At 41.3% G+C, this 13,328-nt stretch overlaps 1 protein-coding gene across 1 annotated transcript in view; it reads right to left on the reverse strand.

The window, feature by feature from the left end:
• Positions 1–7,506: 7,506 nt before the first annotated feature.
• The window catches only part of NFKBIZ (nuclear factor of kappa light polypeptide gene enhancer in B-cells inhibitor, zeta), a 6,579-nt gene continuing 757 nt past the window's right edge, over positions 7,507–13,328 (reverse strand). Inside the window, exons 2-11 of the mRNA XM_009082357.1 lie at positions 12,943–12,979; positions 12,743–12,846; positions 11,845–12,608; positions 11,303–11,408; positions 10,826–10,972; positions 10,386–10,449; positions 9,397–9,566; positions 8,637–8,747; positions 8,351–8,518; positions 7,507–7,722 (exon numbers count right to left, since the gene is read on the reverse strand). Coding sequence (XP_009080605.1) covers positions 7,669–7,722; positions 8,351–8,518; positions 8,637–8,747; positions 9,397–9,566; positions 10,386–10,449; positions 10,826–10,972; positions 11,303–11,408; positions 11,845–12,608; positions 12,743–12,846; positions 12,943–12,979 — 1,725 coding nt within the window. The 3' untranslated portion in view covers positions 7,507–7,668. The remainder of the gene's footprint in view (positions 7,723–8,350; positions 8,519–8,636; positions 8,748–9,396; positions 9,567–10,385; positions 10,450–10,825; positions 10,973–11,302; positions 11,409–11,844; positions 12,609–12,742; positions 12,847–12,942; positions 12,980–13,328) is intronic.

The following is a 13,328-nucleotide window of genomic DNA, read 5'->3' on the forward strand; positions in this document are numbered from 1 at the left end:
TGTTTTCCAGGTGGCAAATCAACCCTCTGCAGTGTTAATTCAGCCCTCTGTGTCACAAGGCACATGCAAAACATCTTTCCTGGGGTCTTTCTACTTACGGAAACAGAGTGGAGACTGCAAGATTTACTAGTTCACACAGATGTACAGATTTACGGATTTATCAAGAAACAGGGAGGACATTAGGGTCCTTGCCTACAGCTAAGGACTGTGCTTCATCCTTACTAGGCATGGGAGAGTCTACGTTGGCGTTGATTCTCAAGACAGAAAACCATTAAAAACCTGACTTTTGTTCTTCACAGTGCTTTTGTTTCCACTAGTGCATCCAATTTGCAAATTCAAGGGAAGAGCATGGGAAAAGTTTCTATTTTTAACAAAAGAAGGTAAAAACTTCTGAAGTAATGAAGTACTCCTGGATAAAAAGATTAATCTTCTTGAAAGAGTTTTGCTGCCTTGTGTACTCCCACACAATACATTTTACATACTTACATTTTGCATGCATATATACATACAATTCTCCTACAGAGTACAAAAATAAATTGATCCATATTATAAACTGACTCTACATATGCATGTTTTTTATTCACAGACATGTGTGAGAAAGTTTGAGAACACGAAAAACCATACCAGCCTGAGACTAGAGCCAGGGGCAAGGACAGAGATGGATAAAAGCTGTGCAAAAATTAAGAAAAAAAATAAAAGCAGTAAAGCATCCTCTCCTATCTACTAACCTTTAAAGACAGTCTTTTTCCCCTCCCTTATTATTTTCTACTTCGAGAAGTCCATTTATCCTGAGCACCAGAGCAGATGACCCAGGGGCACAGTTACTCCTGGTGAGTCATCCATGTCCTGAGCTGAATCTCCCCACCCCATTCCAGTAGGAAGGCTTATTTTATATAGCTTCATCAATGCATTCATGGTGATGTCTTAAGCAGTGTTAAAAGCTTGTACCACTAAGACAAATGCTTATTCTTCTGTTTGACTCATATCTTTTTTTTTTTAAGAAATCCATTAATGACTAAGCATATTTCATTATTAGCTTTAAAAGATGTCTTCACATGATTTCACCTCACTTAAAAAAGGCTTTCATAGTTCTGCTTCAAGTATTCACAAAATGCAGTGAGTCTATAGACATGGGTCTAGGTCAGAGTTCCCTGCCATCATAATACATCCAATTTGTTCTGGTGTGTATTTTTTCCTAGTCTGGGTCTGCCTGTTCTCTTCCTGTTTCAGCAATCATGGCTTAGAAAGATGAAATTTTTCAGGGGAAAAAGTTCAATTTTTGAGGTTTCATCCAATAGCTGCTGTAAACAGTATGGCAATCCTGGTAGTAGAAAAAAAGCAGTATAACAGCCAGGGTCTCTGAATTGAACATGCAAAAAAACCCATGTGGACTAAACATGAATAACCTACAAATGGATCAGGAATGACATATAGATCAGTCATTACTCACTGTTATTTGGCAAATTTAGGAAAAGCACACAAGTAGGATAATTGCAAACCTGCACTGCTTCTGAATGAAGCTTCTGTGGTTCTTTGAGTATCCTCAGACAAGCTTCTTTCCTTCTCTCTACTTCTGGTTTCTTATCTAGCTGATGGGACCAGTGATTACTACTGGCTTTTGAAGCCACCTGGAAATCTACTGATGAATAATGATAATAGCATGCTCCTATCTTGATGGTTTTTCCTCAAATTGCTCCTAAAACACTTCCCCTCAAAATGTATATGTGGGCTGCCACTGGTGACCCAGTTCTTTCTTCTACACAGTATGCCCAACTGCAGCACAGTGCAGAGGACAAGGCCATAGGTAATACTGTAAGCATCTCTCATCATCTTTCACCATTGTGACCTGAGATTTCCAATTCTTCTTACAAAACCCCCAAATTTATTAGCATCACTAACTGGGCTGTTTCTACTGAAGTGAAAGTCTTTGGCCAGGGACCTGTGGTCTGCCTGAGGATAATAACAAGACGTACCTGCTCAGCTCTGCAGGGTTTTCTGGCTAGCTATGAACAGCAGTGTTTATGTAGTCCCTGTCCTTTTTTATGGCATGCCTGAGTCTGAAACTCTGGGCCTTCCCACAAAGGCTTCAAGAGCCATACAAGCAATGACTGAAAGCTGTCCCAAGGAGCTATGATCTAAAATGATCCAACTTCTACCTCTCTCCCAGGTCAAGTCATTGAAAAAAAGCACTGCTAAAGAAATCTTTTATTTGAGGCCTAAAAACCAGCCACGGGAAGCAAACATACAGCATTTGGTACCATGACCCACCTCAGAAACAAATGGTACCCACTTTGGTCCCAAAAGGTCACCTATGTGACCAAAGCCATCTGAACAGAACTACAAGCTTTCATTGAGCATATGCAAAAGCATCTCTCTACTGCATCCACAAAAAGGCATTTCACTCAGACTCTTCAGTCTGACTTGCAGCCCAGACAAGTTTACAGAAGCAATGGGTAACTTCTTTCAATTGTCTGCTCCCCCTTCTAAATCTAAAGCATCACCATAGTCACCTTGCCCTCAGGCTTTCTGACCAGCAAAGGGGAAGGGAGAAATTTCACCAGAAACTAAGGGGAAAACCACATGTAAAGCATGGGTTGGTTAGTGCAACAATCACTTTCTCAAAACAGCCAAGATCATGTTTTCAGAGCTAAGAGTAAGGTTTATCAGCTAAAACAAAGACTTATTGAGTCAGTCTCAATCACAAGAACTGAAAACAAACAGACACTAAACAAACACAGCACAAGATATATTAGTTTTCACCAGCAAGACCAAGATAGGTGCCTGAAGAACAAAGCAACACCCAAGCCCCATTATTAGAAAAGAGACAACATCTGGTATAGCACTTCTACACTGACGTGGTTCCCAATTTCATTAGTTTTGAGTTTTTTGCTATTAGTGATTGGATCAAAAAATTACCCACTAAGATTAGACACTGGTCCATTAGCCTGTAACAGTCAGGAAATTTTGCCAGGGAACAGAGCTGCCCATATGGTTTTTGTATACAGATAAGCATTCCCAGAGAGCAATACCACCTGTCAGGAACAACTTCATTACAGGGCTAGTTCTGACTCATTTAGAGGCAGAAATATCAGCAGTCCATCCCTCCAGCAAACTAAGGCTTTCTCCTCTCAAATTTGAATTTCTTCTAGAAGACAAAGTATTAGGATGCTAAGAGAGGCTCTCTCTCAAAATAGCAAGAAGCTACCAGATGATCCCTTACTGCAGGCCCACGGGCAGCAGGGGAGGAAGGTGGGACTGCATTTGTATGGTATCCTGATATCTTGGAGTGCCATTTGCCTTTCTAAACCCAAGCACAGGCCAGTGACCACAACAACAGTGTTGGTCTTTGTCCTAATCTTGAAAAGTAAAAGCTAACACTATCGCAGGCTGGATGACACTTCACCAACTCGATGAAGAGTCAGTTGTATGACCCTCCCAAGCCATCAGTATCTCAGGTCAAAACTTCCACCAAACACTTAAGAAAAGTAATAGATAACAATAGAAGTATTTGGTTTGAATGAATTGAATGTGTGAAAAAAACAGATTTATTTTTGGCAGATACTTAATTGCAGGAACCTGATCTTTATCTTTACATGTTCACTGCACTTTAATCATCCTCAGCTCTTCCCTTACATAGGAAAGTATATATATTTTTAAAAGAAAGGCAACCAGATAAGCAAACAGTCAGGCGAGAAGAACAAGCAGTTCATGTCATATCTTTGCAGTCTTGTCTACCACACCCAACCTCTCTAAGAATGTACTTCCTGGCTATGTTTTTGTTTTCTGATAAAAATATACAAGGAGCATTAAATGTGGCAAATGCATTTTTTTCCATCTCCAGAAGCGGAACACATTTTTGTAAATCATGGATTGCCACCTTTCACAGCTCCAGCCAGATGAGTAGCCCACAAAAATCAAAAAGCAACCCTTTACTGAGGTTTGGCTTCCTTAGACAAACAAATCAGAAACATCCTGGGAACAAAGCACCGTGTGTCTTAATATTCCTACTCGGACCCAAGCCAGAGTCTCTTCTGCCTCTGCTCTAACCAGACAAATAAGTGGTAAGCCTGCATCCACATCAGTAAAAGCTATTCAGCACTTTCCCAGCACCCTAAGTTTTCAGGGAAACACTATTACCCTGCTAAATATTTAGTGTTGCTTGCCCTTCAGTAAAAAAGGATGTTTCTAATAGCTAGTTATATCATGTCAGATATGCCAGACCTTTCCAAGATCACAGGAGAGAAAAAAGAATCAGTTAGAGCAGGGATGCTTTCTTGTGAAATTGCCTACTGAACTCTCAAGACAATGTAATTGGGCTTTAGGCAGATTAAATTAGACTTTAGTCTCCCCTTAAGAATATTCTGACTTGGAGTGCCTGTAGTGCCCCTTCCGGAAGGGCACAAGCACCACTGAAAGCACCATGCTACTTGCTAAATGCCTCTCACCAGCAGCACCCACTTCATGTTCAAGCATTGGCTGAACACATGCTAATGCTCTGCCAACCTTTGAAGCCCAAGGTACTTCATCCCTTTGTGAGATGACTCAGTCAATGCCACAGAGAAAGGAGTACCAGGCAGTCAGATCAGGTTGATCTGAAGGGCCAGAATATTTTTATCAGCAACTCTTTTTCATGTGTAATCACCTACTATACAGAAAATAAAAATTAAGTCAAAACAGTACAGTTGGACTCCTCATACAAATAAAAGATGTATACCCAAGGCTGGGTCACTTGCAGTGAGAGGTGCAAATGACAGCATCTTCCAACATATCTAGACCCAATTAGCTGTTCACATAAAGAGGTGTCATTTCATCTTTGCATGTCCTCACAAGAGATTCGATTCCATTTCCAGTCTCCATTATCATTTTCCAGTCTCATCTGCTAAACAATGTACAGCCTCCTCTCTCCATCACCTTAGCCATTTTTTAGACTTCCAGGGATGAGATTTTGCTCTGGGCAGGAGCAGAGGATCTGCAAGCACTCTCCTGAAGCACTCAACTGGCTGACAGCTGATTTCCCTGTTTCCTTCTCATGAAAGGCGCAACCAATATCAGTGAAGCCAGACTGAACCCATGAACCACAGTGATTTCAGTAAAGGGAGTAACTTAGTCTGGTGTCAGGTCTGTGAGCATCCATTAGCAAGTCCCCAGGGCTGAGCTGCAAGCTGAGCAAGCCTGCAGTAGGTACCTCACCCTTCAGCTACCTCAGGTGGCTCCCTCTTCAGTAACTCTCCCCAGAAATGTCTTTCTTTTAAGTATGCACCCAGGCCCTCCATCAACAAATATCTTGTTTCTACCACATTCTTCCACTACCTCAAGGAATCACATCCTATTATCTGTTGTGTGCTTGGTACCTTCATCAATAGCTTCCAGCTCACATGCTGGAAGGGAGAGTGCACAGTTCATCCCCACCCAGTATCTCTGGCCTGTCATGGCTCTGCAGGACTCTCCTAGTTTTCCCTGTTGCTCCCTGCAAGGAAGCTCTTTCATCTGAGGGGACACGCTTACCACACACAGCAGTAAGGCAGGGGCAGACAGGAGGTTTATACAGTTGCATAGAAACCCTCTTGCCTTTCCTACAGATCCTAATGTTTCATCCACTTTTCTCGACTATTGCCATCACACCAGCTCCATGCTCAGCATGGACAGGCTGTGACAGCAGCCCTTCCTCCTGAATGGTCACTGTCACCTCAGACCCCTCTTTTTATCTTTGAAGCCAGGACAGCCCATTCCCATGTACATGCACCTTTTGCTCACATGGACTGCCACCTGTGCTAAGGTGACACTTGTACTTGAGTCCCAAAAACTGAAGGCCAAGGCAAGGAAGTCCTGGGGAAAGCATGACATTGTCACAACAGCTATCATTCTTTCCAGTATACAGGGACAAGTGTTCAGGTAACAACCTGCAGGTTCTGGACAACCTGGTGACTATTAACTCTATTTGGGACACATGTACTAAATACACAGGCAACACAACTGCACAGTGCAAGACCCAGAACATCCAAGCACCAGCTTCAAAACCAGCATCAAACAAGAGAATGCATAAACAGCAGGATAGAAAGACTTAATTTCATTCTTAACAAATGGCCTTTCAGCCTCACAGCATTACAATGCTAAATCAAGTTTATCTCAAGCTTGATTTCATCATCACTATTTGTATCGCAGACAGTAACCACCAAAATTTAATTAGCATGTTTATTCAAATACAAGTTACACGTGACCCTTCAAGAAATACATTGCAACTAAGCCTCCACGTATCAGATTTTTTTTCATTTAGCTTGTCTACAAGACATACTTTGTCAAAACAGTACAATCAGACTAATTAAATGGTTATGGCAGAGAATTGCATGTAGTGCAAAAACAGTGTAAGAGCAAAGACCATACAGAGAACATACTACTGGATTACAGCCCAGCATGCATCATTCAGAAAATGATAGGAGAAAGTTTTCTCCCACAAAACACAAGTATACAGCATCACTAGTATATATTTTGCATTAATAATCATAATTATTAAAAATAGAAAAACATTAACTTCAAATATTACTCGGCTAGCCACTATACCTATAAGGTAAAACCATAAATGGACTAACTCTGCTTAGGAGGTGTAAAACACTAAGTCTCTAGAATTAACTAGAGCCCAATTCAGCAAGGTAGTGCTTAAGCCCTACCAACACCAGTGGGGCTTAAGCATGTTGAAGTATTATAATTAACATGGAGAGATTTCAGCATGCATCAACAGTTAAGTGCATGCTAAATACTTGCACTGAATCGAGATCATATCCCTTAAAGTACAAGAAAGTTATATACACTCTATAAAAGTCATGATCTTTCTCTCACAATCTATTGTTCCATCAAAAGAAAAACCCCTACTGGGTATGAGAAACACTGATGCAGTCCCCTGAAGAAGCATGGCTTTTCACGTTTTACTAACAACTCCAAAAGCATGCACAAATCAGTGCTAGGGACAGCCTGTCTTAACTGTGCTTTCAGTCTTCAGTCTTTGAAAACAACAGAATTTACCCAATTTGCACCAGTGTAGTATTAAAACTATATATACAATTTGCAAGTTCAAGATCAAGGAACTTATTTCTTCAGATCATTCCCCAGGCAATCAACACACTCTTAGAACTATACAGCTGTACAATAATGCCAGTGACTATATACAATCCTGCACAAGATACTGGAAGAAAGCTACAAAGTTACATAAATAAACGCTCAACTTCAAAAATATTTCTCTTGCACTTAATATTTAAGTGTTATTCAAAACACAACAAAAGAACTCTGCAATGTTGACCTCTATCAGACCTCTCTGAAAAAAGACTTCCTGTAGCATTGTCCTTGTCTAGAAGTTATGTGTATGGCTGCTTAAATAAAATCAGTCTTGCTGTGAAAAAAATCAGTAGCTGTGAAATCCAGGTATCCAGGCAAATGTTCCACATATGTGGGAATGAAACATTCCCATTTGGTTAAAAGAATTTGATTTTTGGGTTTGGGCATTGGGTTTTTTTTAAAACTCTTATATAACCCACTATATAATAGTGAACAAAATACTTTTGTTTCATAGAAACAACTAACATTTGCCCACACCAGGCAAATGGTCTATTTACAGATACATTAGGACTGCCTGACTGACAGTGAGTGTGAGTTGCTGAACTCCAAGAAACATGGAGCTTAAAATGGCGACACTCTCTGCTGAATCGCCTTCCCTTTTAGGATACGTCTTATCTGGAGAAGAGAAAAAGACAAAAAAACATTAGCATTCATCATCCTAAAGTGAGTCATAATCTGAAAAAAAGCCTCACCCTAAACTTGGTTTTGCATTCCTCATTTATCTGAGCCTAGGTTCTGAGTTCAGTTACACCAGAATTGATCCCATTTTACAGCACCCGAACCAATGAAAGGCAACAGTCAGCAACTCAGTTGTGCTTAATTTACTAGGTCAAGAGTCACCTTTTTCATCGTGTTATTGGTATAGCTCATAGGAGGCCTAAGAACTGTCATTACTAATTATGACAGGAGCAACAAAAGCATGATCTCAGGACATACCGAGATGAACAAGAGAAGGAATGTTATCTCCAGTAGATTTCAAGGTTACAACAAAGCCTGTCTTGACAGGAAAAATGCTTCTGAGATGGAAAAAATAAAAGCTACAAGTGCAACCTAAAATTTCAGGTCTTTGTATACTCTGCCTGACCTTGCCATTAAAACTAAAGATCTCTGAACAAAACAGCATTTGCTACATCTTTACCTCAAAACCTGCAACTCAAACCCCAGAAGAAACTTTTGGAGGGGAACAAAGGCTTTGTGTAGATAGGGACAGATGGGAAGAGAGGGTTGGTTTTGATTTTTTTACCTGTTCTCCTACAAGGCCATCAGGAACCAGATGAACTGGCTGCTCGTTCTCCAAGTTTCTGGCACTTGGATCAGCTCCCTTGCGCATCAGCAGGCGGACAGCATCCAGCTGACTCACCCGGTACTGCAGGCTGGCAGCCACATGGAGTGCTGTGTTGCCATTGTAAGCCTGAAGAAGACAAAGTAACTCCATGAAGGAAGGGAAGGGGCATGAGTCTCAAGACACTCACAGTGCCACATATGTTCACATCCCAGATAATATCTGCACTATGTGAAAATCACCGTACCTTTGCATTGACAAAAGAGAGACAGTTGGGCAGCTCCAAAAAGAGACGAATGAGCTCCAGGTTTGCTTCTTCTGCTGCTAAATGTAAAGCTGAGCGACCGCTTTTGCGATCCTATTGAAAAAAAAAAACTGTCAGTCTTCCCTACAGGTGCTTCACCTATCCAGGATGAACATGCAGACAAATAAAACAAAAAAGCAAAGTAACTGCAGAGTATTGAGCAACCATATTTGCACCACAATTTATCAAAAGTCAATCTGAATATATATTTTAATATCAGCACCTAACAAACAATGGACCTGATCTCATCTGGAGCTAAGTTTACAATAATGTAACATTTGATATTTTGGCTAAGTAGTGGTCTGGCCCAGCACAGACCTGAACTGCACAGGTAAGCAGTTTTTAATTAAAATTTGCAGTTAAGGTGTCATCAGTACCCTATTACTACAGATACCTCAGAGTGCTCCAAACATATTCTTACTTTTACAACACTGCTAACTGCAGCCAGTGCAGCATCATTCTTAATTCAGAAATTAGGCTGTCATCTCCCTCTTTCCCCAGGGTTCATTTGCATTGATAATACTTTGCCCTGAATAAATGCAACATTCTCATTCTATTTGAGTAAATTAAGCTGTAGGGAAGCTTTCAAATTAGTCTACTTCCTTTGTAATCAAGCTGAAATGTGGTGTGGGAGAAAGGGAGAAGTGTTCTGCTTCCACATTCTCTCTGGATGTGGCACTTCAGACTAAGCCATTTTACTTACTTTCGCTTCAACAGAGGCTCCCATTTGTATCAGGGTCTTGATGGTTTCTACCAAGCTCTTGTTTCTCAGCAGAAGCTCCTGGACCTCAGGAGAATGAGGTGGCTGACTGTTTTGCAGTTCATGCAGCACAGCATTATGGGCCAGAACCGCACAATGCAATGCTGTCAAACCTTAACATAAAAAAAAAAAAACATAATTAATGAACAAATGAAATAAAGAAGTATTGAATGACTGCTTGTTTCGAAGGCTTGGATAAAGGAGCTTCTGTTCCCATTAAGCCAGGGAAGGTTCCATATTTGGGACAGTGAGTGCTGCCAAGCAGCTGGAGATACAGCTTGTCCATCACCAGAGGAGTTAAGTAGCAATCTATTGTGAGCTCTCAGCCAGCAGACAATGAAAGAAACAACTTTTAATATATATATATTTTAAATATGCGTTAGAAAGAGCTATTATATGGAAAAGAGGTCCAAATAAAACAGAACTTTGGTGCCAGAGATTCTGGCTTCTGTATCCACTGGCATAATGCTGGCACTCAAATGTTTTAAACAATAGCCAATTACTACCCCCACTCTCCATGCCAAACATGGCAATCACATGCAAGAGAAAAGAGGTCCTGACAGGCACCATGTTTTTATCTGACAGACATGTCAACTGTAACTGTAAATTCCAATCTGACAAAAAAATACTCCATTTTTATTGCTTCTCAACACAAGATAACAGTCACATCAGCAGCTGTAAAACATTGTAATATCCAGTAACTCTGTAAATTATAAACTCTTAATTACTCACCATCATAGTTCGTTGCCTCAAGGTCCACATACTGATTGCTTCCCATGGCTCCCTTTTGGATTGCCTAAAAAAGTGGGAACAGGTACACATTTAGGTCTTACCCAAACCACATGCTGCTTCCTCTGGGTTGTATACGGTATCACTGCAACTAAGTTGCAATAAATAAGCGCATCCCTGGAAGCATTCAAGGCCAGGCTCACCATCATAGTTCGTTGCCTCAAGGTCCACATACTGATTGCTTCCCATGGCTCCCTTTTGGATTGCCTAAAAAAGTGGGAACAGGTACACATTTAGGTCTTACCCAAACCACATGCTGCTTCCTCTGGGTTGTATACGGTATCACTGCAACTAAGTTGCAATAAATAAGCGCATCCCTGGAAGCATTCAAGGCCAGGTTGGATGAGGTTCTGAACTGAACGTTTTGGTAGACTAAAGGATTCCACCAAATCACTCCAAAATGCTGACGAGAACCTTAGAGTGAAATTCAGTCTCACCTTAAGTGTAGAGCCATGTGACATAATCACAAGGCTACCCAGGGAGAAAGATAAAGGGAGGAGTGGTGTTTTCAGTTTCCCAAGACAACTAATACAAAATGTAAGCATTAAGAGCCAGGACAGAGCTGTGCCTGCCTGAGTCTTACCTGAAGGACCTGGGCATGCCCCTTCTCAGCGCAAACATGCAGCGGCGTTCTACCCCAGCAGTCTGTAGTGTTGACTTGAGCCCCCAAGCTAACCAAGTCCTGCACAATGAGATGCTGATTGGCAGCCACGGCAACCTGGAAAGCACTCTGCAAACATCAAGAAGAAAATTTAAGCTATTAGTCATCTGATCTCTAACAGGAAAGAGCAACTAAAACAAATAAAAAGCCTAACTACCCAGTATTATTTAAGCAGTGATTATGAGTACTAGGAAGCCAGGACAAATGAAGCAGAGCACATAGTTTTACCAGCTCAAGGTGATCCCAAGAAGTATTAATAGCTCAAGGTTAATATTAGTATGCAGGCTAAATCTTGGGGTTAATATTAAATAAGCATTTCACCACATCTTTACTCAAGGTCCAGACATGCTGCAACACTCAGGTGCACAAAGCAGGTGCAATGGTTTTTGAGAACCTCACCTGGCCATTGTGCTCTTTAATATCCAGCATGTGCAGGGCAGCCATCTTCCTTGCAAGAACGTAGGAGAGTGCTCGACGGCCCTGGGCAACAGCTATGTGAAGGAAGCTGCAGAAAAGAAGGGAAACAAAGTTACACCACCAATACAAACCAGGGACCAAGACATTAGTGACCCAAACATATGGATCGTATGGTCTTATGATGCCAGCTTCAGACCTCCTCTGCATCACTAAGACAAGAACATGGGGACTTTCTTACCAGGGCAACTTAAAGCATTTCAGTGGTTTTCTCCCCATTTACTGAAGTCTAAGAGTAAGTATCCAAAATTAGACAATACAAACACCTCACCTACTCAGTGTGCTGCAACTCCCTGCATTGCAGTCAGCAGCAAGACCACATGTTTCACTTGATTAGCTAAACTACTGCACTTGTGACACAAACACTGCTAATGAACCGCTTCCACTATAACCCCAGCCCACCAAAACCCAAACTGAAACATTCCCCAACCTCCCACATAAGAACCACCGAGATAAACAGCACTCACGTGTCTCCATCAGAGTCTTTTGCAAGGAACTGGTCTTGAGAGATGTTAGCCAGTTTGTTTTCCTCCTGCTCCACTTGCCATTGAAAAAATGACTTGCCCAGCTGCGTCGTGCTTCTGGCAATGTTTTGGTCAGGCAGAGAGACATTCAAAGCAGCCAATGAGACACTGCGCTCCAGACTACCAGAGATGTTACTGGAAAGTAAGCTGAAGTTTGGTGCGTGGGGGACAACATCAGCCTGTGGGTGGGCAGCTGTCAGTGGCTGGAGAGGAGTGGAGATGCCCTCTGAGCCTTCAGAGTCATTCAGGAGGGAGGAGAAGCTCTGGGATGGGCAATACGGCAGCTCATGGCTATCAAAGGTGTTCTGCTGGTAGGCAGGAGACTGGTCATTGGCAGCAAACGGCCTGTACTCCAGGGAGGCATCTGAAGGATAACTCTGTGATAAATCTTGGTTCTGGGATGGAGGGAACTGGTAATGCTGTGGCGGATCAAGCATATGCTGGTTGGTGTGATCTTGGAATGGCTGGTACTTCTGGGATGGGGAGAAAGCCTGTATTCCTGGACTGTCCTGGTACTGCTCACTGGGAGAGCTGTGACTGGAGACAGTGTGCAACCAGCTAACCTGCACTGTGTTCAGAGAAATGGGGCTCGACTCGTTCTTGATGTTTATAATGTTCTGAAGCAGATCAGAACTGCTGTCATGCTTTGGGTCAGTTTTATGTGCCTCTTCCATGTTATCCATAGAAGTTGGTGTCTGGGGAGGTGTCTGACACAAAAAAAAAATAAAAATAAATGAAAACAAGCTCCAGAAAGTTAAAGGTATAGTTGAATCTAGTGGTTTCTAATCATACAAAGCAAACTGAAAAATAAAGGCATGGAAAAAAAATACCACAGACTTACCAAGAGATGTGTGTGAACATTAGCTTGGCGTTTGAAAGAAGGTCCATCAGAAAGGAGCTCAGGAGCCTTTCTTTTGCCACTGTGACCTAGTATACTCTTCAGCTCTGTGGAAAAGAAAATGTATTTAGAATTCATTTGGACATTACTTTTACAATCAATTTCAAACCTTTCTGTAGAGTATTTACAAAAAAATGGTTTACCTGTGTATGGCTCGTAGTTTACCAATCCTCCTTGTACCTGTTAAGAAAAAGCCAGATTATTCTGTTATTATAATGTTACTTCAGGGAAAAAAAATACAAAAAACCCCAGGAAAAAAAAAACAAAACAACAAGAAAACAGCAATTACACCCAGGAAAAAAAAACCCAACAAAACAACAAGAAAACAGCAATTACTTCATTCTGTAAACAGAGAATACACCTTAGAATAATTCTAGTACATGATTGTCTAACCCTAATATAATTGCTTTTAGTGAAGCTTAGAAAATGGAAATACTTTCAAGAAACTCAAATGAAAACCACCATTTTTCTTTAGGCTTTTTAAGCTATTTGTTACAATACCACAAAACTCCAGAAAATCTAGGGAAAG

Source organism: Acanthisitta chloris, unplaced genomic scaffold (assembly GCF_000695815.1).
Source record: "Acanthisitta chloris isolate BGI_N310 unplaced genomic scaffold, ASM69581v1 scaffold2249, whole genome shotgun sequence".
In the NCBI taxonomy this organism is placed as follows: domain Eukaryota; kingdom Metazoa; phylum Chordata; class Aves; order Passeriformes; family Acanthisittidae; genus Acanthisitta; species Acanthisitta chloris.